Raw genomic sequence first — 24,450 nt, 5'->3', positions numbered from 1 at the left:
GCAGTTGAAGCAAATTAAAAGAGACTATATATGCCAGCGCCGCTATCGTTCGACTGATGTATTAAGGGAAATTGGCGCAAAGTTCAAAAAGTGGAGTTTATAAGAGACTAAACTAATAATGTAATACAATAATATATTATTATATTGTGTATGTAATATGATATACGAATAGCAAAATAGTAATACAAATTGCTTGAAATTCAAAAAAGTTAACTACAGCAAATGAAAATAGTGTTACTGAAATACGCATATAAATATAATATGAGGTAATATGTATGAGTAATGATTAATGAAGTTCACAGAAAGGGAATAGTGAATTTAAAATATTTCTAATATTTCTCTCGTTTAGTTTATTATTATGCATAAAGATGTACTTATACAGTTATGTCACATCGTATCCTTTAGCGACAGTGTTGAAGTGAGGGCGAAGGGGAATACAGGGAAGTGAAGTACACTGGTCGAATGATAGTGGCGCTACATACTAAAGCCATGATATGTCCAAGATCAAATCGTTTCATGGGATCTTGTATTCATAGAGTACACATCAGTGTCTCGATCTGGTAACGTTAGTCATAGGCAAGGATTACACATATATATTATATATACGTAATCTTACTTTATGCTAGATCAGTTATGTTAGAAATTAAAAGTGTAACATTAAAATATTAAAAGGATTTTACGAAAACTCAAGCCATGTAATATATCTATTTTATACCTTATCTGTGGAAACATAAAAGCAAGAGAAATGATGAGCCACGTCAGCGTCTGCTCAATTTCAATTAATAAGCAACTTCTCTTAAGAGTGAGTGACGGTGATCAATGCGTGTCATTCTTGACAGATTGTCATTGTTCTGTCAGAAGTTCCGGGAGATCTCTGTAAATTTTTCGTATAATGGCACATCATTTCGAAAAATTTTTGGTATGAATTTGTTATGTCGAATAACATGGAGCCCGAGGAGGACGAAATATCTTTGGATTCCAATGTCCCAGAAATGATTACGGAGATGTCAGATCCTAATGAAAAGCCTAACCTAAAAGTTAGGCGAAGGAATGTAATTGAAACAGTAAATTTTGTATCAAAAGAAGAAACTTCTGATACAAAAAGTGATGTACCTCTTGTAAGAATGTCCGATTCTACGAAGGCATGGTACGATAACATTATGCCGCAAATACCTGACATCGCAGATTTTAGTTTGTCAGGTAAACAAAACGGAGCGTTAAATCACGAAAACGATAACAGTTTAGTAGAACATAATTTTGGTGATACAGAGCCATTGACGAATAGAGAACGGATGAAGATAAGTGTTATTCGAGGAAGCGTCGCCAATCCGAACCTAACATTAGGAGAACTGAAGCTACTGGGTTGCAGCAGTGAGGGTTTAGTTAATGGTATTTTATTGACATGATCATGCATTATTATCAATAAGAAACCTCTACATGAATAATACAATGTAATCTGTTGTTATACCTTTGCTAAATGAAAATTGTATTGTACAAACTTATTTAAGATAGTAAAACATACACTTATATATAGGTTCCTTATTGAAAATAATTTTATATCATGTAATTAAATCTTGTAGTCATAAAGATGATCTATAGATGATATACGAAGGGCTTTGTGGCCAACACTATTGCGGCTCTCGGAAGAAACTACTTTTTCTATAAATGGACTAGAAACTATACACAGTCATATACCAAATGAGGTCTACCAACAAATATTAAAGGATGTAGCACGCAGTGGCAGCCATATTTCGCAAAATGCTACACAACATGAGATTGATCATTTTCATGAACAGTTAACACAATTAATGTGTTGGGTTCTTCACAAACATTCTATGTTGAAGTTAGTATTATATATACATTTACACATCACATACAACATTTCCATATTGTTATAATTGTGGAAAAGCTTGCTATAGACATATGTATGTTGATAATACAAAATAAAATAATACGTACTTAGTTATTACCAGGGATATAATGATATAGCAGCAACTGTACTTCTTGTCATGGGCTTAGAAAAAGGTTTGCGTGTACTTGAAAGCATTTCTTTAGAATTCCTTGAAAGATTTATGGAGAAAACAATGGAAAAAGTGAATCAAGAATTATTTTATATATTTGCACTTTTGGAGAGAGTGCATCCCACCTTATTAGAACACTTGGAAAAGTTTGTATAATATAAACACATATTATATATATTTGATAAATATATATTTTACATGATATTTGTACAGAATTTTAAATTGAATCTATTTTATGTTATAGTGTAGAATTATTTCCGCATTTTGCATTGGCTGAATATACAACATGGTATGCGCACAAGTATGCGGAAAATAGAAAACTGTTACACAGATTATTTGATTACTTTCTTGGCAGTCCTCCACTGATGCCTCTTTATCTAAGTACTGTGATCGTAGCACATAGAGCAACAGAAATTTTTAATACTACACCTGATATGGGTCACACGCATAAAGTTTTATGTACTGTGAGTAATGTTTAATAAAGTAAAAATGCACTAAAGTCTGTTTATTTTACATAAGAATTATCTTTACTTATAGTTACCAGACGACCTACCTTTTGAAACGCTTCTAGTTGAAGCAAAAAATTTATATCGTGAATATCCACCTGAATCTATAAGTAACGATGTTAGAGAATTCGATCGAAAACGAAAATGTAAAGAACAAGAATGGAAAGCAAAGGCAGAAGCAAGTCGTCAAGAAAGAGAAAAACAACGTCAACTCAGAATTGTAAAATCAGCGCCAAGAATACCGTATCGTATCAGAAGTTACAAGACGATCACGGTAGTAACTATTTTGGCTCTGGGATTGTATGCCTTTTTGAGATCTTCATCTGGTCTGAACTGACATTAAATGAACATAATCTATTTAAATAATAGATTAATTTATGTCCTTGAAACAAAATACCATTTTATTTATATGCCATTGGTTTGGTAAATAAAACAAATTGTTGGGCACACAACATAATGAAATAATGATGTACTATTATAAAATACATGTGATAAGGACCGTTGGTGATTTTACTAATCAGTGATTAAACGAATTTGTTTCTGAATGTGTTATAAGGAACATATTTAGCATTCCTGTGCTGCCTTTATGCTGTGTTCTTTGAAATCGATATGAACCTTTTGTGCACATATATTTACAGTGTCAGAAATGTAAACAGATCTTTGAGATTGAAAGGGAAGGCAGAGACAAAGCATACATGTGCTTGCAAAAAATATATCTGTAATATGTATATTTTGAAACATTAAAAAAGGATTTTTAAATGTGAAAGATATATTTGTTGTTTAGATCATTATCGTATTTTTACGATCTGTGATGCAAGTATGTATATATTCAAATTTGCAAGTAAGAATTAACTTAGTATAACAACAAATTAATGGTTACTAATAAAAAAATATAATTTTATAATTTTATTTATTCCCGTTCATACATTTTCAGTTATATTTCAATTTGTCGTGTGTGATTTTTATCTGAGACTTATTACAAGAAATATACATTGCTGTAAACAATTTGTACTTTCAAAGGCTTTGTTAAGATTTAAATGTAAAAAAATTAAGTTATATTATAAATAGAGAAATCATATAATGTATGTTCTAAATGAACTTGTACCTGAGATATTAAGATAGGAAAAATGTGCTAATAGATTTTTAATATATTACATAGATATTATAATAAAGAATAAAATTTCAAAAGTAATATCAAGTCTAAAAGTATAAAATAAATAAAAACTATAATATATCTTTGTAACTGTTTAGCCATAGATAAACAAGAGTACAAAGCTGGAGTGTTATTATATTTTTCTAATATTAATATTTACTTAATGGAAAATATACTAATAGTTGTATATATGTACACATAATCAAAAAAGTATTATTTCTAATCGTAATTTCTTATCGTGAAATATCATTATCGTATTTCTATAATTTATTACATCTTTTAATTATTTGATTTGGCAATTACACTGGAAATTATACTTAAAAACACAATTCCTTGAATAATATCATACTTTTAAAAGAATTTTGATATAATTTAATACAGAACTATTGTTAAGAATTTCCATGTGATTTACACCAGGGAAGACTTGAGAATAAACTTTCCGTTTTTGCTTACCCTGCCAATACTTGCAACCCTCTAAACTTCTTAAATTTACAGTACCATCACCATCACCAGGAATTAACTGAGGAGTTCCTTCTATTGATATACCATGCTTATAATATAACCTAGAAATAATTTATATGTAAACATCCGACGAAGCTTGTAAAGTGCTATTAAATTGATGATAAGGATAGCATTAACATACTTTTCTACTGTATCTATGCCACTTCCATACAAACAATGAACCTCAACCTCTGGAGCAGTAAAATCTAATTGATATTTTTCATTATCTTTCCTAAATTCCCAACCATTTGGAACATTTATATCTCTACAAGATTTAATAAATATCATTTTTAATAACATAAGAAAACTATTTAAATATTATTAATACTAACAATTACATAATTCATTAATTATCGTATATAGTATATCTTACATCAGATAATCTTGTAATGTGAGTAATGTGTAGTTCTTTTGTTCTGATTGTACCAATATTTCTGTGTCTTTCCAGAACAATCTTGATGGCAATAACCACCCTAAGCTAGGACTAGTTATCTGTTCATCTTTCAGAATACTTTGCCGTAAAAGGTATGCGCCTAAATCATCTCCTACAAGAGGGGAATAATAAAAGTATAATTATTTATATATATATAACATGCATACATATTATGCGTACTTCATACCAACTGCAAAGACTTTAAGTGCTTTAACACTGCCACCCCAAACAGCTGAAAGAGTAATCAGACAATTGATGTATTTATCTTTCCACTTCTGAGATTGACGTTGTAAAAATATAAGTGACATTGGTCCACCCATACTGTGTGCTAGTAATGTTACAGGGACTTGATTATTATTGTTATATGTTTCTTCAACCAAATCTTTCAATCTATTGAAAAACATTTCATTTTCATCTGAAAAAGAAATAAAGATTTTCTCTTTGAATCATGGTAAAATTAAAATATAATGATATCATGTAAGCACAACTATGTAATATATATTTTAATAATGAATTATACATACTAGGTGCTTTTCTAAAATCATAAGGTGCACCACGTAAAGAATGATTTCTGACATATCCAAGTTGATTCACTAGCATGTTACCAATGTCTTTAAAGTATGCTCCAGGAGAAGCTTTACTTGGATCTAAATATTCAACAACAAATGGATCACCCCAACCTGGTATACGTATATCAACACCATCTTGATTTCTTGTTGTTCTTGTAATATTATCATAAGTTAATTTCATATTGTCAATCTAGGATGCAATGGACATAATAAATAAATAATTTGTTATATACTATTAAAAGTATAAGAAAAATAAAATATGTCAACAATTACCCAGCAGTCTATGATGACTGGTACAAGTAATTCTAAATTTAACCAGATATTAAAATATTCAGCAGAAACTTTCTCACATAAATAATGCACCACTGTGGTTTTGTTGATTTTTGCTTCCACTTGACTGCCACCATCGCCTGGAACTTTTAATACAATAATTATATTAATTTCAATGTTCAAAATAATGTATTAAGAAATTACTTCATATAATGAAAAATAATTACCAAGTATAACGGGAGATATTTGTTTATTTCTAGAATGCCACGATTTTACAGATATAAAGCAAGATAAAGAAATAATTGTGTATATAACAAGATATAAACGCATTTTATGTTAAACTCTTCTACTGATTAGATATGCAATGACATTAAAATTGTACATTTCAATTTATATTGTATAATTGACACCACTATTTGGGATAGTCGTTGATTCAATCACAAACACGCACAATAAACAGATCGTTGCATTAACAATGAATTTTTTTCTTTTGGTCACGTAGCTGATAGTACGCAATCAGCTGATGACGTACACACTTGAGATTCGTCGATATAGAAAATATCGCACTCAATACGATAGTCGCCGATGAGCATGGAAAACATTCAGCCAAAAATGAGTTCCAAGAATTGTTGCCTCTAGCGGTCAAACGGTTGAATTATACGCACATCTCTCTCTCCAGTGCAGTTTGGTACTTTTGATGGGAGAAACCTGTGTATATACGACAAGAGGGGAAATTTCCACATCTTGAAAATTCCAGGAATTTTTCGAAACTGAAGTTTTCGAGATTTTGACCAGAACTTTGAACCAACTTTACGATTTTGAATGAAGAGGATATGATCTTGTAGAAGGTGACACTATTTCGATAATTCTTGGAATTTAGTGTTATCTCTCGGAATTTTCGAAAGCTATTTCGCGGTCATTTTATTCTTCCTCTTTAAATTCCGCATGTTCTTAACCATTTATCGATTTCATTTTTTGAATTTTGGTGGGTTTTTGTGGGATTCAATAGCGAAAAGAATAAATAACAAGATTGTAAAATGTTGCTGAACTATTCTGATTTATTAAAACTCCTTCCAAATACATTTTGTATAAGTAGTTTAAAATAAGTAATCTCATTTTTTACTTTCATTGTATTATGTGTTTCCAAGAAATTTGTTGCTGCTAGTTGCTGTTGGTGGCTGCAGCTGCTTCTGGTATTATGATTGTTGTTCCCGTCCCCAATATGTTTGTAATCAATAAAAAAAAATGCAATTTACTTTCAATGTTTACGTTTCTTTCTAGGTGCGGTAAAATCACTTTCACATGTTCATGCGTATTTTTAACAATGGCGCCCAACTTTTCACAAGAGTCCCAAACACATAAATTTCATTGATAATAACGTACCGGATCAGTTTGTGCAAAAAAATTTCTGTTTATAATTTTTCCCGGTAATGGATGTTTTGAAGACTAATCTGACAGGTCTACCTTTGCAGCGACCCCTACCCTATACAGTGCGCACATTTTTTCTTCTGTAGACAGTACGAATGCACTTTCCCTCTCGCCGTGTATACGCATGTTACTCCTACCAAAACACCGGAGAAGAATATGCGTAGAGTTCGGCTGGTGACCGCCAGAGGTCACCGCTAGAGGTTTTATTGTTAGTGCGCATATTTTGGCTGACTTTTTTAACATTGCATCGGCGATCTTCCTACTTATCCCTAGTACAATCTGTTAATACATACATGTACTGTAAGATAAATATCATGATAGGAGCTTGTCTAATGTCTGAGAAAATAAGTTATAAGACAAAAACAATTGCGCAAAATGTAGTATTATTGTAGGACAAATGATTAAGGCTTAATTGACTGAACAAAAAAATTATAAGATATAAAATAATAACATAAAAACACAAAACAGAATAAAATACTGTTCAATGGAAAATGAAAATATAATTTATAAATCTATTACTAAATGATCAGAACGATATTTACGAAGTAATATACGTATATGTGTGTGTGTGTATATATATATGTACACATACATATGTATAGACAACGTTTGAAAGTTCTAACCTAAAATTTTCGAATAATGACTATTATGTTATTTTTTAGTTGATAAATATCGAAAGAAATGTGGATAAATATTGTGTTGATATAAAGGAAATTAAAACTTTTGTTTAGTAATATATAAAGATGCCAACAGTTATAGCATTAGATGTGTCTTTATCAATGAGGCGTCCTATATTAGGAAGTGGATCTGGTGAAAATAATCAAATTGAACAATTAACAAGACATCACTTAGCTGTACATGGCATAAATGCATTATTACATTATTTGCAAGCAAACTCAAAATTGGAATTTGTAGCTTTAGTAAGTCCTTTCTCAATAATAAATAGTTCATTATTACTTGTATTGTATGTTTCCATTTTAATTTAGGTTGTGTTTTCCTCATTGTACGAAGTTATTTGCCCATTCACTCGTGATTATGATAGCATACGTTCAAAATTACAAAATATCGAAGAATGTGACAAGACTTGTATTGAAACTGCTCTTCATGGTGTTAATAATGTTATTATGGCAGAATGGGGTAATACTACTGCTTGTCAAGTAGTGTTAATCACCGATGGTAATCCTGGAGTAGGACCGATGTCTTTAGGTGATTCTTTGAATTCCTTAAATGTAACAAGAGATGTAAATCCATTTCCACTACCTTTTCCTTATCCAGGAAAATTAAGCGTTATATGCCTTGCATCACAACAAGGTATGTTATAATATGATCATGCAATATTTCAGTAGTCTTAAATATGTTAAGTAATTTTAATCTTTTATCAGATGCTGGTTTACATATTGGTCTACCACTGTATCAACGTTTAGTTGATCTTGCTGGTGGTGATAGCGTAGTATTAGTGCCTGAAGCTCCACTTTCAAAACATTCGGTCACAACTTGTTTTCAAAAATTATCAGAAACTAATTATGTGTCTTTTCAAGGATATTTGAAGTGTGGAAATTTAGGTTCCCGTATTCTTCTTTCACCAGCACCTATGGTAAATAATAACATATAAAGGAAACTTACTTTAGGTTTTAAACAAAGTTGTTACATTTCAGCCATATACTAAGAAGACAGATTTTGAATTAACATCTGGGTTAATGATATCAAAAACCATAGAAATTTGTGGATTTATATCGGTAGCAGATGTTGGTAGTCCTAGTGCTATATCTAGACATTTGGTGTTACCATTAGCCACAGAAAAGAGTCCAAGCATGCAAGGAATATCTTTAGAAGAAGATTCAGATACAGATGAGAATGGAGATGAAGGAAAAGTACCATCCTTTTGCGTGTTATTACATGGAGCATTAAAGGTAACAAAATTTCAACAAATTCAATATTTTTTAATTATATAGAAATTATAGAATAGATATTTTCTGTAGGTTGAAAATATGGTAGCTCTCTGTTTGTTAAACAGTGAATGGTATGGATTTATATATTCATGGGCAGATACAAAAAAAAAGTCAAATTTAATGTTAACAGTATTAGAACCAGGTTTAGATGTTGTGCCTTGGTTAGGTAATTTCAGCAATTTAGGTCCTATTGACGCAGCTAAAGGTACTGCTGTTAGTTTTCCAGTTAGGCCAAATGACAAAAGGAGTTATACTCAAAGTGGACCTTCTTGGATTCGTCAAGGCGGGTTACAGTCAGATATTCAGAAAATTTTAAGGCATGCAAGAAAGTTACCTGAGAAAACTCAAAACTTCTATAAGGTAAAGTAATAAGAGACAACACAAAATTGTTGCGAATGTTCTTATTCATAATATTTTTATATTTTTCTGCAGGAGGTGAATCGACTACGTAAAGCTGCATCATCAATGGGATTTATAGAACTTCTAGAAGCAGTGGCTTGCATTTTAGAACGAGAGTGTACATTATTACCTCCAAATCTAAATCCTGACTGTACAATTCAGATGGGTCATGTAGCTTCTTTGATAAGGAAACCAGAGTTTTTAGAGCTTAGATACAATATACCACCAGCACGTACTAGATTTCAACATGGAGGATCGTAGATGAAGTAACAACATATCTGTGACATATATATATATTTATATAAAATAACAATCATTTTTCTACATTAAGAATAAGTTTAGTATTTTAAATAGTGATTTATTAAATACTACTTTGGACATACACACATACAATTATAACTTTTATATTATAAAGCTTATTGTCTATTGTTTTTTCATATCCTCGATAATATAATATAAAATTTCATATAAACCTTTTGCACTTTGTACACTTGAATACTGATTGAAATCTGGAACATGAACAAATAATGTTCTTTTAGGTGCAATCTGTAGAGATTTATAAAATATGTATTCGCATAAATATCTTCCTGCATTGTATGAAATACAAGCATTACATTTTGTTTTGTCTGAACTTTCATTAATTATGTTACAAATTTGTTTGGCGTTGATTTTAGTTTCAAAAATTTCAGATTCAATATTACTTTCATTTGGACATTTGTTAAATATATCTTTTCTTAAGTAACCATTACTATGAGCACGACATTCTATAGTTAAACATCGTGCTTGGCTACTTACTCCTAAATGTAAAACCACCTAACAAAAAAAAAGGGAAAGTAGAAAGTTGCTATTCATCGAGTTGTAAGGTGTAACTTGATTACAAATCAAAATTTACTATAGGTTTATACTCTTGCCAAAACTTTGGTACATATTTAGTTACATCTTCATACGAAACTGGAATCTCTTTTACGATTACTTCAACGTCCATCAATTCTTTCGAGTTAACGCAGAGTTTACTTAATTCCTTTGCAGCTTCCCAACTAGCGTTAACGATATGATTATCAAATGGACCAAATCCGGTTACTAATACTGTGTACTTTTTATTAACTTCCATTGTTAAATTCAACTATTTCACTTGAAAAAGCACAGCTTCCTTTATTCCAGTAATATTCGATTCACACGAAACTTTGCTGTTATCATTTTGTCACAAGTTGATAAGAGTGATCTCATAAAGATCTGTCAATAATGGAAAAAATGCTATTTCATTTACTTAACCATAATGTTTTATCTACATTCATTTATTTGATTTCGTTGTAAATTACATTTTTCTTTATATCAATTTCTAGGATATATGATCAAAAACGTTTATAAACATTAAATGAATATAGCCTTATAAGACATTTGACGTATAATATTATAATTTATTTGCGAATCTAAAATATATTTTCTTTGTCGAATGCGTGAATCGCTATCTAGTTTATATCTTACCAATGATGCACGAGAGAGAATCAGTTGGGGAAAATGGCTGACGATACATTGAGTGATGTTTTGACAATTTACTCCTTTCATTACATTAATTGAGAGAGAAGTGTGTTATATTTTAAGATATGTCTTCAATTGTATTGTGAAATACGTACTTTGGTGAAGACTAAAAATATTTGTCGACACACGTGCCTAAATTGAAGAGGAAAATCTTGTCAAAACTTGTCTGGACGTGTTTCAACTAGCTGCCATTAAGAAATGTTCATTATGAACGTCTGAATAATCCTTTTCTATAGCCTTTGTGAAGATATTATGCTATAGGATTTTTATATTCCTAGTAAATATGTATATGTAATTAAAATTCATATCTAAAGTAGATGAAACTTATGTTTATATTAAATAAGTCTCTTTTTATTAAAAATTGATATCATTTTACTCTAAAAAGAATAAATAATTGTTTTACAGGGAAATAACAATTACTTGCAGTATTTTAAAACTAAATAGTCTTCTATTTTAATTGATTTTGAAATAGTATACTTTGTTGTAGATAAACGAGACCTCCTTCGATTGAATCGATTGGCAAATTTATCGGATATAATAATACAATGATATTGTATACTGTAAAAGTGTTAATAACATTTCTGTAGAAGAGAAATGGAAATGAAATACTTTTGAGGGCAATAAGATGCCTGTCAATCCATTCAATAATGGGACAGCATTTCGCTAGTCTCAGGGAATTTTTTAGAATGGATGGTGAAAGGCAGTCTTCCGAAACATGTACTAATGTTATCCAGCCAACGCAATTAGAAATGATGAATCAAGATGATATAGAAAATTTATTAAATTTAAGTTTGATTCTTCATGAAGAATGCAAGACAGATGGGAGTTTGGATAATGATAATTTAAATTTAGACCTAGATAATCATAATTCTAAATTTGAAACTTTATATAGTCAACCAATCGAGACACAGGATTCAAAAAAGATTTATAATAATGGAAATATTGCTAAGGAAATATGTTTTAAGCAACAGGAAGCTTGTTGTAGTAGTTCTGGGGGTAGTAATACTAGTAGTAGTTCTGAAGATAGTCCTATAAATCCTCCTTTAAGAAGATCTTCTAAAACATTATCATTTGGAAAACGAAAAGGTAAAAAATATATTTTTTGTCTTTCTCATGTTTATATGTTTGTTGTGGATTTTATTAATTAGTGTTATAAATTGATATGAAATTTAATATTATTAGGTAAACAACGTAATAAGGATCAAAGTCCAGTGTGTACTCATATCTTATCTTCGAAAAAGAAACGAAGTAGCTGGGTATTAAAATTTAACTGTGCTAAGAATAAAAATTCTAAAAGTACAGATATTATTCCTGGTCAAGGAAATAATAGTTTAGATTGTGTTTGCACTGGTTATAGAAGAACCGAAGAACACCCTATGGGAGCTGGTGTTATATTTAATAGTCGGTCCGCTCCTCAAAGTCCAGTACTACGACCGCTACCTCCCAGCCCTGTAATTGACCTTTCAAGATTCAATCCAGAAGAATTTCCAATGGAAGTATGTCTTATTGCATCTGTAATAAACTTGTGTGTTAAACTTGGTACTTAATAGTCTGCATTACAGGATTGTGACAAAAGAGCACGACTACAACGTGCACGAGAAATGGAGGAGGGAGTCGAACCTCCTCCGGGTTATAAACCTAATTATCCTTCGGCAATTCAAGTACATCCAAATGGAATAACAGTAGACAGTTTGGCAGCTTTGTTCCAGGCGCATGCCGGTATACAAGCTGCTGCTTTGACAGCGTTATCACAAATCGATTTTACGTTAATTCCAAATATCGAGAGGCCAGCGCATACGCAGGTAGATTGATTAACTTTTACCGGAAAAGAAGAAATAATTGATTTGAATTAGGTTGGTGATTATTAATCAGTATTTGTATATATTTTCACAGGTTGATTATGTTCATTGTCTTGTGCCAGATCTTAGATCAATTACGGCTTGTTCTTTTTATTGGGGTAAAATGGATCGGTACGAAGCTGAACGTTTATTAGAGGGCAAGCAAGAAGGTACATTCTTATTACGTGACTCGGCTCAGGAAGAATTTATTTTTTCCGTTAGTTTTCGAAAATATGGACGATCTCTGCATGCCCGAATCGAACAATGGAATCATAAATTTAGTTTTGATTCGCACGATCCGGGAGTTTATGCTTCAGAAACGGTATAGAATACAATTGCATTTTTAAAAATATAAGTAGAGGAAAAAGTACATGTAAATAGAGGTATACGATGTAATATATACTCTTTCCAGGTGTGCGGTTTAATCGAGCATTATAAGCATCCATCGTGTTCTATGTTCTTTGAACCTATGCTTACAATACCATTTCATCGAAATTTTGCTTTTCCTTTACAACACTTATGTCGAGCAGTAATTACTACACGGACGACATATGATGGTATAAATAAGTTACAATTGCCAAAGACGCTTAAGAGCTATCTCAAGGAGTATCACTACAAGCAAAGAGTACGAGTTAGGCGATTAGATACTGAGAATGATTTACAATCAGATGGAAGATCCATATCATATTTACCTTTAATATAAATCTCTGTATTCATATTTAATAGAGTTTGTCAGGCATTATTTTATTGATTTTGCATTCGCATCTATCACTTTATTACAGTGATATATGTCTTATATATAATAGCAGAATTAATATCACTGCACGGGTATCGATATATATATAAAAGCTATAATTAATTTTTCGTGAATGTTATAAAACTGAAAAAAGCTATTTCATTTTTTCTGGTAGTATCCGTCCTTTGTTTTTTTCACGTTGTAATATATTGCATATTTTCGATTATAATTACATTTGTTCGTTGTGTATCTCCATGATCGCAAATATTTCGGATAATTAATTTAAGAATTTGCAAAAAGGCCGATTTGGAACTACTACTTCCTTATTTATAATATTACAATGTTAAAGATTGAAATTATGTTTGCAGAACACCTTGCGCTTAATAGAAAGATCACAATACATATTAGCAAACAAATCATACGCATATTCTACATAAAACGAAACATTACTATAATTGACATAGTAGCTGTCGTTTTTCATTTTATCATGATCTCTTACATTTGCATCACAAATACATCTATATGTTAATTGAAAAATATGAAAAAAGGAAAAAAATAGTAACATGTAAATACATTAAAATAGCAGTTTGAAAAATATTGCATATTATAAGTTTTATGTAATGTAGTATTGAAATCTTTCTTATCATGTCTTTTTTAACATTTATTTGTAATTTAATTTAATCGATATTCGTTTGAAACATAATTTGGTTTATACATTATTTTAATTATGGTTAAAAAGAATTAAAAATATCTGAAATCCAATACCATTGTGGTGTTTTATATCAACATATACCTGTCGACTTTTATTTTTCAAAAAGTTTGATCCTCTTGCTCTGTCTACTCATAATATGAAATGTCAATTGTATTGAAAAACTATCTGTGTTGATGTTTGCTATTATTAAATACAGAAAATAACAAGAATATGTTCTAAATGTATGTAATTATCTTTGACCTTGACAGAGTAATTATCAGCAATCACATTACACTTTGAAAAATGCAAAAATTTTATTACGTATAGAAAGAACGAATGCTTAGCATTTTACTATACATATAACACACATGGTCTTGGATATATAAAGACGTATTTCTTTATATGATAAATTAAATTAACTTAATTTGTAAAGTAAAACGTTAATTCTATTAATTTAATTTATTAAAATAATGTAACAGATTAACACATAACTTTGAATGTAGAAATTTACTATTGGTTTAACATGCAATATTAACTATAAGTTATAATTTCTTTTTGCTTTAGTCAAAACACAACATAGTATAATTGTGTTACAATAAACACAGTGAATTAAGACAATATTTCTTTTGAGTGTAATGCGTATTGTATAATAGGCAGCATTATTTTACAATTAAACCAGAAAAAGGAAAAGAACAACGTGATCAGAAATATATCTGTATATAATATAGGAATAGCATATTAATTTTCAAATGTTTCATTACGATACTTTGTTAACATCCTTGAAATATATAGACTTACACGTTATAATATCGTGGTCGAGTAAATTTTCACTGATGAAGTTTCGTGTATATTTTTGTGTAGATTTTTAAAAGGATACTGATAAAGTTTCTTTCCCATTCTTCAACCATGTATAACTCCGTAACAAGCATGTATCTAAAGTACCAATACTTTAAGAAAGAAAATAACCTTTGAAGTGGATTAATCATATTTGTTATTATTCACGAGATACTCCAATCGAAATAATGAGGTTATGTACTACGAGTTAGAAATAAAAAGAATGTGAAATGTGACGATGCGTTGATAACTTGATACCAGTTGATATACAAGATAAGTAAGTAAGTAAGTATATAGATGTGATACGTACCAACATTAAAGCATGAAGTCTCACGAAAAATCAAATTCGATTACTCGAACAAATGACTAAATTAAAACTATGTTTAAGCCAAATGTTAACAATTTCTTTGAAACGGACAATGAAACGATAGAAACAAATTTCAATACACTATCTTTGATTGGATTATATATATAAGGAAATGTATAAAAAAAAATTTGCGAACACCATGACTACCGTTAACTTATAAACGAGATTATGGGGAAGATCTTATACGTATATGTATCATTTTGAAAGAAAAGATAACAATTTTAACAATAGTATCAGGATTTGTAGAAACTCTATATTATATTTAAGAGAGATTTTTTAATATATAATCGTTAAAATTTCTCAATGTATTTTGCATTTCTTCATACTTTGCTACGGAACAAGCTTCTTCCAGTGGAAGCCATTTAAATGCTTGATGTTCGTGTGACAATCGAATCGGTTTCTTGGGATCTAATAATTCTGCTAACCAATAAATGACAACTTTCGGTTTTCCATTTGCTTTGTAATTTTGTTCTTCCTTCACGTTTTCGAAAATATTTAAATCATTAACCAATAAGCCCGCTTCTTCTTCTGTTTCACGTAGCGCGGCTTCCATGTCTGACTCACCAGGATCAACATGACCTGCACACAAAATATAGGAATCTATCACATGCATAGAAACGTAGAAACAGTACCGTTGTTTCCTATAGTCCGCAAAAAAAGAGATTCGACTCTGTTGCTTTCTGAAAGGTTAAGTGCTGAAATACGATTATATTACAAACCTTTCGGTGGGGTCCAATGATGCGTGCCGTAAGATACTTGCATTAGAAGATATTCGATTATTCCTTGAACACGTCGAAATACAACGAAACCGCAAGCGCGTGTTGTCATTGTGCATTCACTTAAAAAATTGTTGCTAGTGTTTATGCTAGTGTTTCATTCAGCCACGGAACAGAGAGGCAAGTGGCGACAAAATGACGACAAGAAAAAGCTCTAATTTAATTATTTATGAAATTAGATTCGAATAGCTCGACGACAGATGTTATTCTATTTGAAGACTAATGTAATTAAAAGAATTGCATTAAAGTAAAAATCGCATGGAATTATCTTAAATAATATAAAACTTTTGAAAAATTCATTCGTATCTATCCATCTATCTTAATAACTGAATTATCGTTAATACCTGAATATATAAAGCTAGAAGAAAAACCAGAAATATTGTGCAAGTATTATCGGAGAGCATTACAGGATACGTTACGGTATTAGGATTCCATAACGATTCTGAGAAATGTTCGTGAGAAATATTATAGATATTATTCTCTGACAAATGAAATGTTCTGTTTTGCCTCGAGTCATATATTGTTTAACATTTCTCCTTTTACATCAGTGAACAGGAAACAAGTGTTTTACATATTTTTGTAGAAAGTCGAGGTTTTGGATATTCGTAATGAAAACGCGGATTTATAAATAAAAATAAAGAAATATATATTGACGTGTTTTTCAATTTTGTCTTGGATTTGTTTTCCATTTGCATTTTTTAGCATTCTTGTTCGAGCGATCGTATCACAGAACATTATGGCATGTTAAAAAATTGTTTAAAAGGATAGAACGTTTACCCTGTTGCGCGTGTACAATTTCGAAAGGAATTGGGAAACAATGTGTGTTACCATTTTATTATAAATGTTTCTGCTACATTTTGTTGGCTAAATACCGATCACCAGAAAACACTTAGCAAAGCTGTATGTACGTACCTATCTACAAATTGTTACGTGTATGTCGCATATGTTTGACCGTGTGTTGTGTAGGTGTGTGTATATATGTGTGCGTGCAGGGCGAAGTGATGTCACTGGATGGATGACGAACCGAACCGAACCGTATCGAATCAAACCAAATCAAATCGAATCGAACCGGATCGGACCGGATCAGATTCGGTATTCGTTTCTCCCTCTATCGTTTTACTACTTACATAATAGAAAAATCACAAAAGCTTTTTGTTTCGCGGTGCAGCGCGATGAGGGTAAACGCGCGACACGAGCGAACCATGCGCTCGCCGTTTCGAATCGCTGCGCTGGTGTGTCATCCGTTCAGCTTTTCCATCTTACGATTTACTTGTCCACTAGTATTCCTCTTAAACTCGAGTTCTTCTCTTTAAGCATCGATCATCAATTTACATATTTATTTGACGAAGCAAGCGAATGGCGAGCGGCGAGCGAGCGAGCGAATGAACGAACGAACGGACGAACGAACGAACGGACGAACGAACGGACGAACGGACGAACGAACGGACGAACGAACGAACGGACGAACGAACGGACGAACGAACGGACGAACGAACGGACGAACGAACGGACGAACGAACGGACGAACGAACGGACGAACGAACGAACGAACGAACGAACGAACGAACGGACGAACGAACGAATGTGTATTTATTTCGTTACAGTGGAATACCGTTTTCGCGCCTACTTGCATCTTACAGGGATATATCATTAACGCTACCGAAGGATCTTATTTTGTAACATTAATTCATAATTGCTATGGTAAAGATACAGTTTTCTACAGTATCGTGTCTTTTTTGCACAACGACGATTGCATCTGGAATTATACACAGTGCTGTTTCATTGACACGCGTGATCATTGCGAACAGATTCTACATTCTTTTTTTTCCCTTTTTTCGTTTACTACTTCCTTCTCTACTTCTCCATGTCTGCCATTGCTTCAAACTTCTCCTCCTTCCTCCCTTTTTATCTGTTCCTTTTGTTTCCACGTCCATTTCTTTTCTCTTGCTTTCTTTTCTTTTTTATACGTAAAGGAATCGACAAAGGGAGAGTTTACGGATCGGAAATTCGGACAGCGATTCGACTTGTGTCACAAGGATCTTCCGTTCGCTGTATTACATATCATTCGTCGAAAATCGTGTCCGACATAGCATAATTATTCGTATCGAGAGGCTCGATACGAATAACACTTCGAAATACGAAGCTTCATCGAAGACTAGTCGAAAGACGATTTGCTTGCAACTTATTTGGGTCATAAAAGGAAAAGATATTGATGAAGTTACACTTAAACGCTATACGCACAGTAGTTAATCGTAGATCGAAAACTGAGTTTTCGCGAATTCGTTCTACGAACGCGAGAACGACATTGTCACAGATCGTTGATAATAATACTTGGTCGTTATCGGTCGTTTCCGGCGACTCGAAAGAACCATGCACCGGAGAAACATGCGCTGAACAATGAAGAGTTTTCATCGAATTGAAAACGAAGATTTTGCTCGACGTTTGGAGGCACGTTCGTGTGGTTTTTTTTTTTTTAACGCGTGTTAGAAACGTGAAAAAATCATTCGAGTTTTGTATTTATTTAAATAAATTAGTCATTGCCTGTTGTGTAATGTAGACGATCAATCTTAGGCAAATATAAAAAGATTGCGCGATACTCGAGTCTCGAACTTTCTCTCTTTCGTTCTCCTTGCTTTGTTTCCACTATTCTTCTTGTCTTTTCTTCTCTTTCCCTTGCCTCCTCCTCTTCCTCTTTCCGCTCCGCTATTCCTTTCTCTCTTTTTCCTTCCCTTTTTCGCCGTTTTTTTAAATTTCTTATTTGCATTCATAGTGTATGAGGCTTCATTTATTTGGTTAATTTAGTACCTTCGTATATTATATTATGTATATACACCAAGTCTCTCTAGACGCCTCTACATTTACAATAATTCCTAATTTAAGTTCATTCAACCGCGAATACATCTGCGAATAAAAGGTTAAATAGCGTAATAGTATATAGCCAATTACAATACTTAAATATAATCTTACATAGTATCCTTCGTAGAAATAACAGATCTCGTTATCGACGATGTCGTGCGCGCGTGCATATTTGCTAGGTATATCCCGGAATCGCTTCGGAGCAAAGTACTTACTTGCATCGTTACTCGCGCGAGATATATACGAGTGGATTCGATCAATAATAATCCTTAAGTTACGATAATTAGTAGCTCCTCTTTCTCTATCTCGTTCCGACACGTTTAACATTGTGTCGTAATATTATTGGTACATTATTGATAAAAATAAAAATAAAAATATGTATAATAACAATAATAATAATAATAATAATAATAATAATAATAATAATAATAATAATAATAATAATAATAATAATAATAATAGTAATAATAACGAGTTAATTAATTAATTTGGCTGATGCCTACAATGTTGCATAGTTTTTAAACTTACGATATAGATAAAAAAGTAAGGTGTTGTAAAAATATTTGAAAGGATAAATGGTTGGGCGCGGACGTGTTGATACACTCGCGTAATATTTCGAAATGGTTGAAATACCTTCAACCTTCAACGAATGACAAGTGTGTAAAGATGCTTTTGTTACGAGTAAAAGTCTACGTATTCCTTTACAGATTACTTGAATAGTTTGATCGATTATGTACAAAGAGACCGCTTGTCTTCTTAAGTGCTCTTCACATATAAAACAATTCGAAAAGTGAACGTTGCGAAAAGAAAGACTCACGACGTAGTAGATGTTCTGCACAATGCGCGCTCGATCGAACGTCTCGCTCTAGAACATTCGTTTTTCTCCGAAAAATGCGGTTCTTCATCCCCTTGTTCCCTACCTTGTTCGCAGAGAAGACAGTTTGTCAATTCTATCGATACGCGTCGTTAGGCACAGTTTACATAGAACGTAATATGTTTTCCATTAACGAGTTTCGGCCCTGACTATTTAGCGGCAAGAGAAAAGAAATTCGAGAATAAAGAAAGCTCGAGTGTAATTCTAAAAAAGTAGAATGTAACCGAATATAAGATTGGCCTGAGTTACGCAAAACGGCAATTTTTCAGTTTCACCGGAAACAGTGTTGTAACATCGATAAAATAACTCTCGATATATAATACTGTAAACGCGTAGCGTTTCAAGTTCTAATGTGACGGCGACCACCGCTCCTGTGTGACGTGTGCATGATCGAGCATGTCTCGAACGATCGATACGACGATGCGTACGATACCTTCGAGGTATCGAGGTTGTCAGGAACTATCCTTTGTATACCAACGAGAAGAACGTCAAAATCGTGTTACCGCGATCGTAGCGTTCGATGATAATTCGACATTTCTGTTCTCCTTTTTCCTTCTTCCTTTCGCCTCGCCTCTTTTCCCATTTCCGTGGCCATTGCATTCTTTCGTTCATCGTTGTCTGATCGGCAACACTCCATTCTCCTCGCACTCCCAATCTTCCTGTCATTGTATCGGTCCGCGTGCAGTAACGATTTCACGAAGAACCGACTGTTTCATTTCGTTTTGGCACTCGGGAGTATTTGAATACGCGCGCGTTCAACGGTCACGGATCACAGTATCTTCGAGGCTTCCGAGTAAATAGCAGGACGACGACGTAACGCGTTGATAGATCGATGATCGACGATCGGTGATCGATGATCAGTGTGAGAATTTGATTCGGCCGACGTTACTTTCGTTGTTCGACTGGGACAAAATTCGGGCAATCGTTCAAACGAATATTTCTCGGTTATTGGTTTCGGAACGAGGGTTAGAACCGGAACCAGAACTGCAATCAGAATCGGAATCAATATCGGTATTGGTATCGGTATGGACGTTGATGTCGGTGTCGGTATCGGTATCGGCGTCGGCGTCGGCATCGGCATCGGCATCGGCATCGGCATCGGCATCGGCATCGGCGTCGGCGTCGGCATCGGCGTCGGCATCGGCGTCGGCGTCGGCGTCGGCATCGGCATCGGCATCGGCATCGGCATCGGCATCGGCATCGGCATCGGCATCGACATCGGTATCGGTATCGGTATCGGTATCGGTATCGGTATCGGTATCGGTATCGGTGTCGGTATCGGTATCGGTATCGGTATCGGTATCGGTATCGGTATCGGTATCGGTATCGTCGACGAGGTTAAAGTCCCAGAAGAAGGAAAACTGAAAGTCGTCGGTAACCGTGAATCTGCGTCATCGATCACGAGAGCGTTATGGGTTGGCGCGAGTGGATAGAGCGCCTGTTGTCGGCAGTCACAGCTTGAGTTCGTTCGCTATTTTGCTAGCAATGTTTTTGAAGCCGATCGATGTGCCTGAGATCCGTTTGAACCGTACACCGTTCAGAGAAAGTCGTGGCAGTTTACAGACTTCTATCTCCCACTGTACTTGGCTATCTGTAGCCGCGTCTCCATGTGCGCACAGTAGCAGGAACCTTTCGCGTTGCTCGTACTGACACTTATTGGCGTCCAACACCTAGAGAATCGATCGACACACATTAGTAAATCCTTTATGCTCGTCGTTACGATATTCGAAATTCGAGAAATATCAGAGTTTGCACGAGACAACGCGCTACAATCATCGTTATACTCTTTCTTTTCTTTATTTCTTCTACGAGGCACACGAACAAATATATTAAAAGGATATTTTAAGGATGTACGATCCATTGCAATACCTTTCGAATTTCGGACATGATTTCGTTCGGATCTCGACTACTCGTAGTTTTCATACTCCAAGTGAAACGTAGACTGCGTGGTTTAACCTGCTCGTCGTTAGTGGTTGCTCCGCTGTAACAAAAGAACGTTTTAACCCCTTGCCCTACGATTTGAATTCCGAATGCGACCAAGAAAAAAAAGTGTTTGTCGCCTGTATGTAGTCCGAAGAACATACGTTTCATGCTCGTGTTGTTAACGATTGGCCCGAAGGGCGTACCACGTTTCTCGTACGTGTTTTTCGTGTTTGGCCCGAAGGACGTACCACGAGTCTAACTCGACGTTGTATAGATTAAATGTTTTCGATCAAGTTACGCGTTATTCGTACGAAAATATTCGAGCGACTGAAACGTATCGGTTAATCGTCAAACATTCATCTATCGTTACCGCTCTTTTCCTGCGTTCTCGTGTCGTATCGCATCCATGTCCCATTTCCCGTCTCGTCGTTCACAGAGATCTCGATGGTTGCGGAACACGTGCATTAAGATCTCGTAAGCCGTAGATCATCGAACGATTCGAAAGACGCAACATAAAACGTGACATGCGTGCACACATGCATACATATCGACACTTTTATACGAGAAAAAGCTAACAATTTGCCCGAGAAACGTGTTAATTATACGTAAAGACGGTGAAAGATTTCGAATTTGAAATAGCGTGTATCGCGATTCTCTAACGTTTGATTTCTTTTCCTTGTTCTTCCGTTGTATTCCGTTTCGTTTCGCATCGTTGGAATTATCGGCGTGCGGCGCGATTACACACAGAAACTTTCTTCCTTTTTTCTTGCTTGTCTCGCGATCGAATCGTGAGATATGAAAAAAATAATCGATCCGACCTAATATACATTTCAATATAGTTGAAATAATCACACAGCTGTAAGATAAAAGAGAAAGAAAAGAAGAAAGAGTGTGTGAAAAATTGAACGAGGAACGTTCTGTTCCTATGACATGTATATTACCGTCTATCCACCCGATCGTTCGGGTGGTTCGTATACGGTACACGGTATACAGTACACAATTACGATTATTGCGTGGCAAGTAACGCATCTGTATCGTATACGTATGCCTCAAGTATATACATCGGTGCTTTTCTATTCATATACATGTGAAACATTGCTCTTCGAATAACGAACACATTGCTTTACAGAAAGAGGCGCCACTCTATTCTACGTCGTAATGAGACTGTATGGATTTACATAGCAGTTAAGCGTCGATAAAAAATAATCCAAGTAAAAATACAGATTCGAACGATTCGTGATAACGAACGAAAACTTGAGAAAAAAAGAAAAAGAAAAAGAAAAAATAAAAGAGAAAAAAAGAAGAAAGAAAGAGAAGAAGTAGTAAGCGGTGAGAAAAGAAACACAAAAAGAAAGAACGAGACAACAGAACAGAACAAAACGGATAAAATACGAAATTAGAATGTGTGGACCATGGTATTATGGTATGTAGCAACGTACCTCACTACTGGGTGCTTGGGAGGTACGGATGGGTCCATGGGGCTGAAATAACAAAACAAAGGTAGTTGCAAATACTAAATATGATAAATCATCAAATCAAATTCAGGCAAATTCAGTTCGTACGTTTAAGCACCACCATTCTTTCTATCACCATCGCATACCTATCGCAAACATTGGCGAGTTACACCAGAGATAGTTATAACGATAGATAGCATCGATTAAAAGAGTCAAACGAATTTTATTATCGTTCTTTTCTAGCATTTCAGAGCAGGATAAATAGAAACGAAGGTTAATTAAGTGCTTGTTACTCGACTACGATGGTCATACTTGTTGTCAATGGTACAAAAATACGTCCACGTATTTCCTGTCTCAAATGTTCCAGCATCTACAGTTCGAACTAAAGCTAATTGCACGCAACGCTTTTAACAAAAACAATACATCGTACAACGCACACGTACAATAATTTAATTGCTTTTGAATAGAGGATTCAGAAATAAATTGATACAACACATGTATAAGGCAGTTTTAACATATTTATTAATATGAAATTATTACTATTATTGCTTCTTAAAATTATTTTAAATAATATTTCTATTCACTTTCTATTAGCTATTTACTGCCCTCCGTATCGTAAAGATCTAAAGTAATCGTCTTTCAGATAGATCCATGAAAATGATCGGTTCTCGGTCAAAGATCCATCGACGAAAGGGGGGGGGGGGGAAATGAAGAAAAAAGAAAAAAAGAGAAAAGAAAAATGCCAGACGTTTAAACAGTTGGATAGGAGCTGGAGTGCAGCAAAGAGCATTTAATATCATTTACAGGTGTGCTATATTCGTAAATCTTGCGTATAAAATCTTGCGTTGTTGGTGTCATTACTCTTTTCCTTTATCCCTCCTATCTTTATACGTATTACAATATACACGACAAGTTCCAGATGCTTAAATTCCATTTCCTGTATCTTTCTCCCGTGCGTGTAAACTAGCGATCTACTTGGGGATCTCGGGAATGCGTTATCAATTTTTCTTTTCCATCGCCGGAATCTAAGGAATTTTTCAATGGAACCCAACGTTTTCTTTCGATTCTATACGAACGCGCGTCGTATGACATCGAAGATTACCAAGTTAGATAGAGTAACTATAATAATAGAATAATAATTGATTGATCACGATGAACTGTTTTTTTTTTTTTTGACTTAAGAAAAACGTTGGAATTAACGCGCGAAAAGGTACTTTTCTATACCAGAGCAAGCAACCTCGTTCGATCGACGAAAACTCGTGACAAAACAAAAAGACTTTCGTCAGTTTTAATCGTTAAATTCACCCAAGGCCTTTCTTCGTTCATTCTTTCG

At 33.6% G+C, this 24,450-nt stretch overlaps 7 protein-coding genes and 2 long non-coding RNA genes across 23 annotated transcripts in view; 4 read left to right on the top strand and 5 right to left on the bottom strand.

Annotated features, from left to right (window-relative positions):
* The first annotated feature begins 516 nt into the window (after window positions 1-516).
* On the top strand, window positions 517-3,297 carry LOC126919249 (TBC1 domain family member 20). Of its 2 annotated transcripts, XM_050728186.1 has the most exons (6): window positions 517-1,200; window positions 1,270-1,389; window positions 1,600-1,843; window positions 1,964-2,167; window positions 2,266-2,485; window positions 2,559-3,297. In XM_050728186.1, the coding sequence occupies exons 1-6, from the start codon at window positions 933-935 to the stop codon at window positions 2,862-2,864; spliced, it is 1,362 nt and encodes a 453-aa protein (XP_050584143.1). In that variant the 5' UTR covers window positions 517-932; the 3' UTR covers window positions 2,865-3,297. The 2 variants fall into 2 exon arrangements, with proteins under 2 accessions (XP_050584143.1, XP_050584142.1); XM_050728185.1 differs by having other exon boundaries at window positions 517-1,389.
* Window positions 3,298-3,420: 123 nt separating this feature from the next.
* On the bottom strand, window positions 3,421-6,076 carry LOC126919256 (phospholipase A2 group XV-like). Its single transcript, XM_050728206.1, has 7 exons — window positions 5,681-6,076; window positions 5,457-5,599; window positions 5,139-5,373; window positions 4,802-5,029; window positions 4,555-4,726; window positions 4,324-4,446; window positions 3,421-4,243 (listed from the first exon to the last, which is right to left on the bottom strand). Exons 1-7 carry the CDS (start codon window positions 5,781-5,783, stop codon window positions 4,024-4,026), a joined length of 1,224 nt encoding a protein of 407 aa, XP_050584163.1. The 5' UTR covers window positions 5,784-6,076; the 3' UTR covers window positions 3,421-4,023.
* Window positions 6,077-6,491: 415 nt separating this feature from the next.
* On the bottom strand, window positions 6,492-6,944 carry LOC126919295 (uncharacterized). Its single transcript, XR_007711535.1, has 2 exons — window positions 6,837-6,944; window positions 6,492-6,643 (listed from the first exon to the last, which is right to left on the bottom strand). It is a non-coding gene; the product is annotated as an uncharacterized LOC126919295 (long non-coding RNA).
* A 463-nt stretch (window positions 6,945-7,407) lies between these two features.
* On the top strand, window positions 7,408-9,643 carry LOC126919243 (integrator complex subunit 14). Its single transcript, XM_050728174.1, has 6 exons — window positions 7,408-7,801; window positions 7,868-8,192; window positions 8,264-8,475; window positions 8,537-8,791; window positions 8,861-9,190; window positions 9,263-9,643. Exons 1-6 carry the CDS (start codon window positions 7,625-7,627, stop codon window positions 9,488-9,490), a joined length of 1,527 nt encoding a protein of 508 aa, XP_050584131.1. The 5' UTR covers window positions 7,408-7,624; the 3' UTR covers window positions 9,491-9,643.
* Window positions 9,217-10,708, bottom strand: LOC126919277 (pyroglutamyl-peptidase 1). Of its 3 annotated transcripts, none has more exons than XM_050728257.1 (3): window positions 10,122-10,708; window positions 9,703-9,738; window positions 9,217-9,507 (listed from the first exon to the last, which is right to left on the bottom strand). In XM_050728257.1, the coding sequence occupies exons 1-3, from the start codon at window positions 10,338-10,340 to the stop codon at window positions 9,472-9,474; spliced, it is 291 nt and encodes a 96-aa protein (XP_050584214.1). In that variant the 5' UTR covers window positions 10,341-10,708; the 3' UTR covers window positions 9,217-9,471. The 3 variants fall into 3 exon arrangements, with proteins under 3 accessions (XP_050584214.1, XP_050584213.1, XP_050584211.1); XM_050728256.1 differs by adding an exon at window positions 9,844-10,042 and having other exon boundaries at window positions 9,507-9,738; XM_050728254.1 differs by having other exon boundaries at window positions 9,507-10,042.
* Window positions 10,709-10,715: 7 nt separating this feature from the next.
* On the top strand, window positions 10,716-14,263 carry LOC126919241 (suppressor of cytokine signaling 5). Of its 2 annotated transcripts, none has more exons than XM_050728172.1 (6): window positions 10,716-11,045; window positions 11,256-11,854; window positions 11,951-12,264; window positions 12,331-12,570; window positions 12,662-12,928; window positions 13,019-14,263. In XM_050728172.1, exons 2-6 carry the CDS (start codon window positions 11,416-11,418, stop codon window positions 13,307-13,309), a joined length of 1,551 nt encoding a protein of 516 aa, XP_050584129.1. In that variant the 5' UTR covers window positions 10,716-11,045; window positions 11,256-11,415; the 3' UTR covers window positions 13,310-14,263. The 2 variants fall into 2 exon arrangements, with proteins under 2 accessions (XP_050584129.1, XP_050584130.1); XM_050728173.1 differs by having other exon boundaries at window positions 10,716-11,059.
* A 214-nt stretch (window positions 14,264-14,477) lies between these two features.
* LOC126919283 (bis(5'-nucleosyl)-tetraphosphatase [asymmetrical]) lies at window positions 14,478-16,685 on the bottom strand. Its single transcript, XM_050728265.1, has 3 exons — window positions 15,954-16,685; window positions 14,911-15,813; window positions 14,478-14,746 (listed from the first exon to the last, which is right to left on the bottom strand). The coding sequence occupies exons 1-2, from the start codon at window positions 16,060-16,062 to the stop codon at window positions 15,497-15,499; spliced, it is 426 nt and encodes a 141-aa protein (XP_050584222.1). The 5' UTR covers window positions 16,063-16,685; the 3' UTR covers window positions 14,478-14,746; window positions 14,911-15,496.
* Window positions 16,686-16,828: 143 nt separating this feature from the next.
* Window positions 16,829-24,450, bottom strand: part of LOC126919209 (serine/threonine-protein kinase MARK2-like) — a 48,274-nt gene continuing 40,652 nt past the window's right edge. For 9 of the 11 annotated variants that reach the window (XM_050728042.1, XM_050728047.1, XM_050728050.1 and 6 more), the window contains 3 exons: window positions 23,103-23,144; window positions 21,610-21,721; window positions 16,829-21,410 (listed from right to left, as the gene is read on the bottom strand). In XM_050728042.1, coding sequence (XP_050583999.1) covers window positions 21,192-21,410; window positions 21,610-21,721; window positions 23,103-23,144 — 373 coding nt within the window. In that variant the 3' untranslated portion in view covers window positions 16,829-21,191. The remainder of the gene's footprint in view (window positions 21,411-21,609; window positions 21,722-23,102; window positions 23,145-24,450) is intronic. The other 2 variants (XM_050728048.1, XM_050728049.1) reach the window with 1 other exon arrangement.
* Window positions 23,022-23,662, top strand: LOC126919293 (uncharacterized). The gene is made up of 2 exons (XR_007711533.1): window positions 23,022-23,163; window positions 23,361-23,662. It is a non-coding gene; the product is annotated as an uncharacterized LOC126919293 (long non-coding RNA).

Source organism: Bombus affinis, chromosome 8, assembly GCF_024516045.1.
Source record: "Bombus affinis isolate iyBomAffi1 chromosome 8, iyBomAffi1.2, whole genome shotgun sequence".
In the NCBI taxonomy this organism is placed as follows: Eukaryota; Metazoa; Arthropoda; class Insecta; order Hymenoptera; family Apidae; genus Bombus; species Bombus affinis.
This window is presented reverse-complemented; position numbering and strand designations above follow the sequence as displayed.

Excerpts from the sequence above, each read along its gene's own strand:
- LOC126919256 (XM_050728206.1), bottom strand. The coding sequence starts at position 5,783 with ATGCGTTTATATCTTGTTATATACACAATTATTTCTTTATCTTGCTTT. Across the intron at positions 5,600-5,680 it reads AATATCTCCCGTTATACTTG|TTCCAGGCGATGGTGGCAGT; the intron begins GTAATTATTTTT and ends TTGTATTAAAAG. Across the intron at positions 4,447-4,554 it reads ACATTACAAGATTATCTGAT|AGATATAAATGTTCCAAATG; the intron begins GTAAGATATACT and ends TAAATCTTGTAG.
- LOC126919243 (XM_050728174.1), top strand. The coding sequence starts at position 7,625 with ATGCCAACAGTTATAGCATTAGATGTGTCTTTATCAATGAGGCGTCCT. Across the intron at positions 7,802-7,867 it reads AATTGGAATTTGTAGCTTTA|GTTGTGTTTTCCTCATTGTA; the intron begins GTAAGTCCTTTC and ends ATTTTAATTTAG. Across the intron at positions 8,193-8,263 it reads ATGCCTTGCATCACAACAAG|ATGCTGGTTTACATATTGGT; the intron begins GTATGTTATAAT and ends ATCTTTTATCAG.
- LOC126919283 (XM_050728265.1), bottom strand. The coding sequence starts at position 16,062 with ATGACAACACGCGCTTGCGGTTTCGTTGTATTTCGACGTGTTCAAGGA. Across the intron at positions 15,814-15,953 it reads TCATTGGACCCCACCGAAAG|GTCATGTTGATCCTGGTGAG; the intron begins GTTTGTAATATA and ends TTTTGTGTGCAG.
- LOC126919277 (XM_050728254.1), bottom strand. The coding sequence starts at position 10,340 with ATGGAAGTTAATAAAAAGTACACAGTATTAGTAACCGGATTTGGTCCA. Across the intron at positions 10,043-10,121 it reads GGCAAGAGTATAAACCTATA|GTGGTTTTACATTTAGGAGT; the intron begins GTAAATTTTGAT and ends TTTTTTTGTTAG.
- LOC126919249 (XM_050728185.1), top strand. The coding sequence starts at position 933 with ATGTCGAATAACATGGAGCCCGAGGAGGACGAAATATCTTTGGATTCC. Across the intron at positions 1,390-1,599 it reads CAGTGAGGGTTTAGTTAATG|ATGATATACGAAGGGCTTTG; the intron begins GTATTTTATTGA and ends GATGATCTATAG. Across the intron at positions 2,486-2,558 it reads CGCATAAAGTTTTATGTACT|TTACCAGACGACCTACCTTT; the intron begins GTGAGTAATGTT and ends CTTTACTTATAG.
- LOC126919241 (XM_050728172.1), top strand. The coding sequence starts at position 11,416 with ATGGGACAGCATTTCGCTAGTCTCAGGGAATTTTTTAGAATGGATGGT. Across the intron at positions 11,855-11,950 it reads ATCATTTGGAAAACGAAAAG|GTAAACAACGTAATAAGGAT; the intron begins GTAAAAAATATA and ends TAATATTATTAG. Across the intron at positions 12,571-12,661 it reads AGAGGCCAGCGCATACGCAG|GTTGATTATGTTCATTGTCT; the intron begins GTAGATTGATTA and ends ATATTTTCACAG.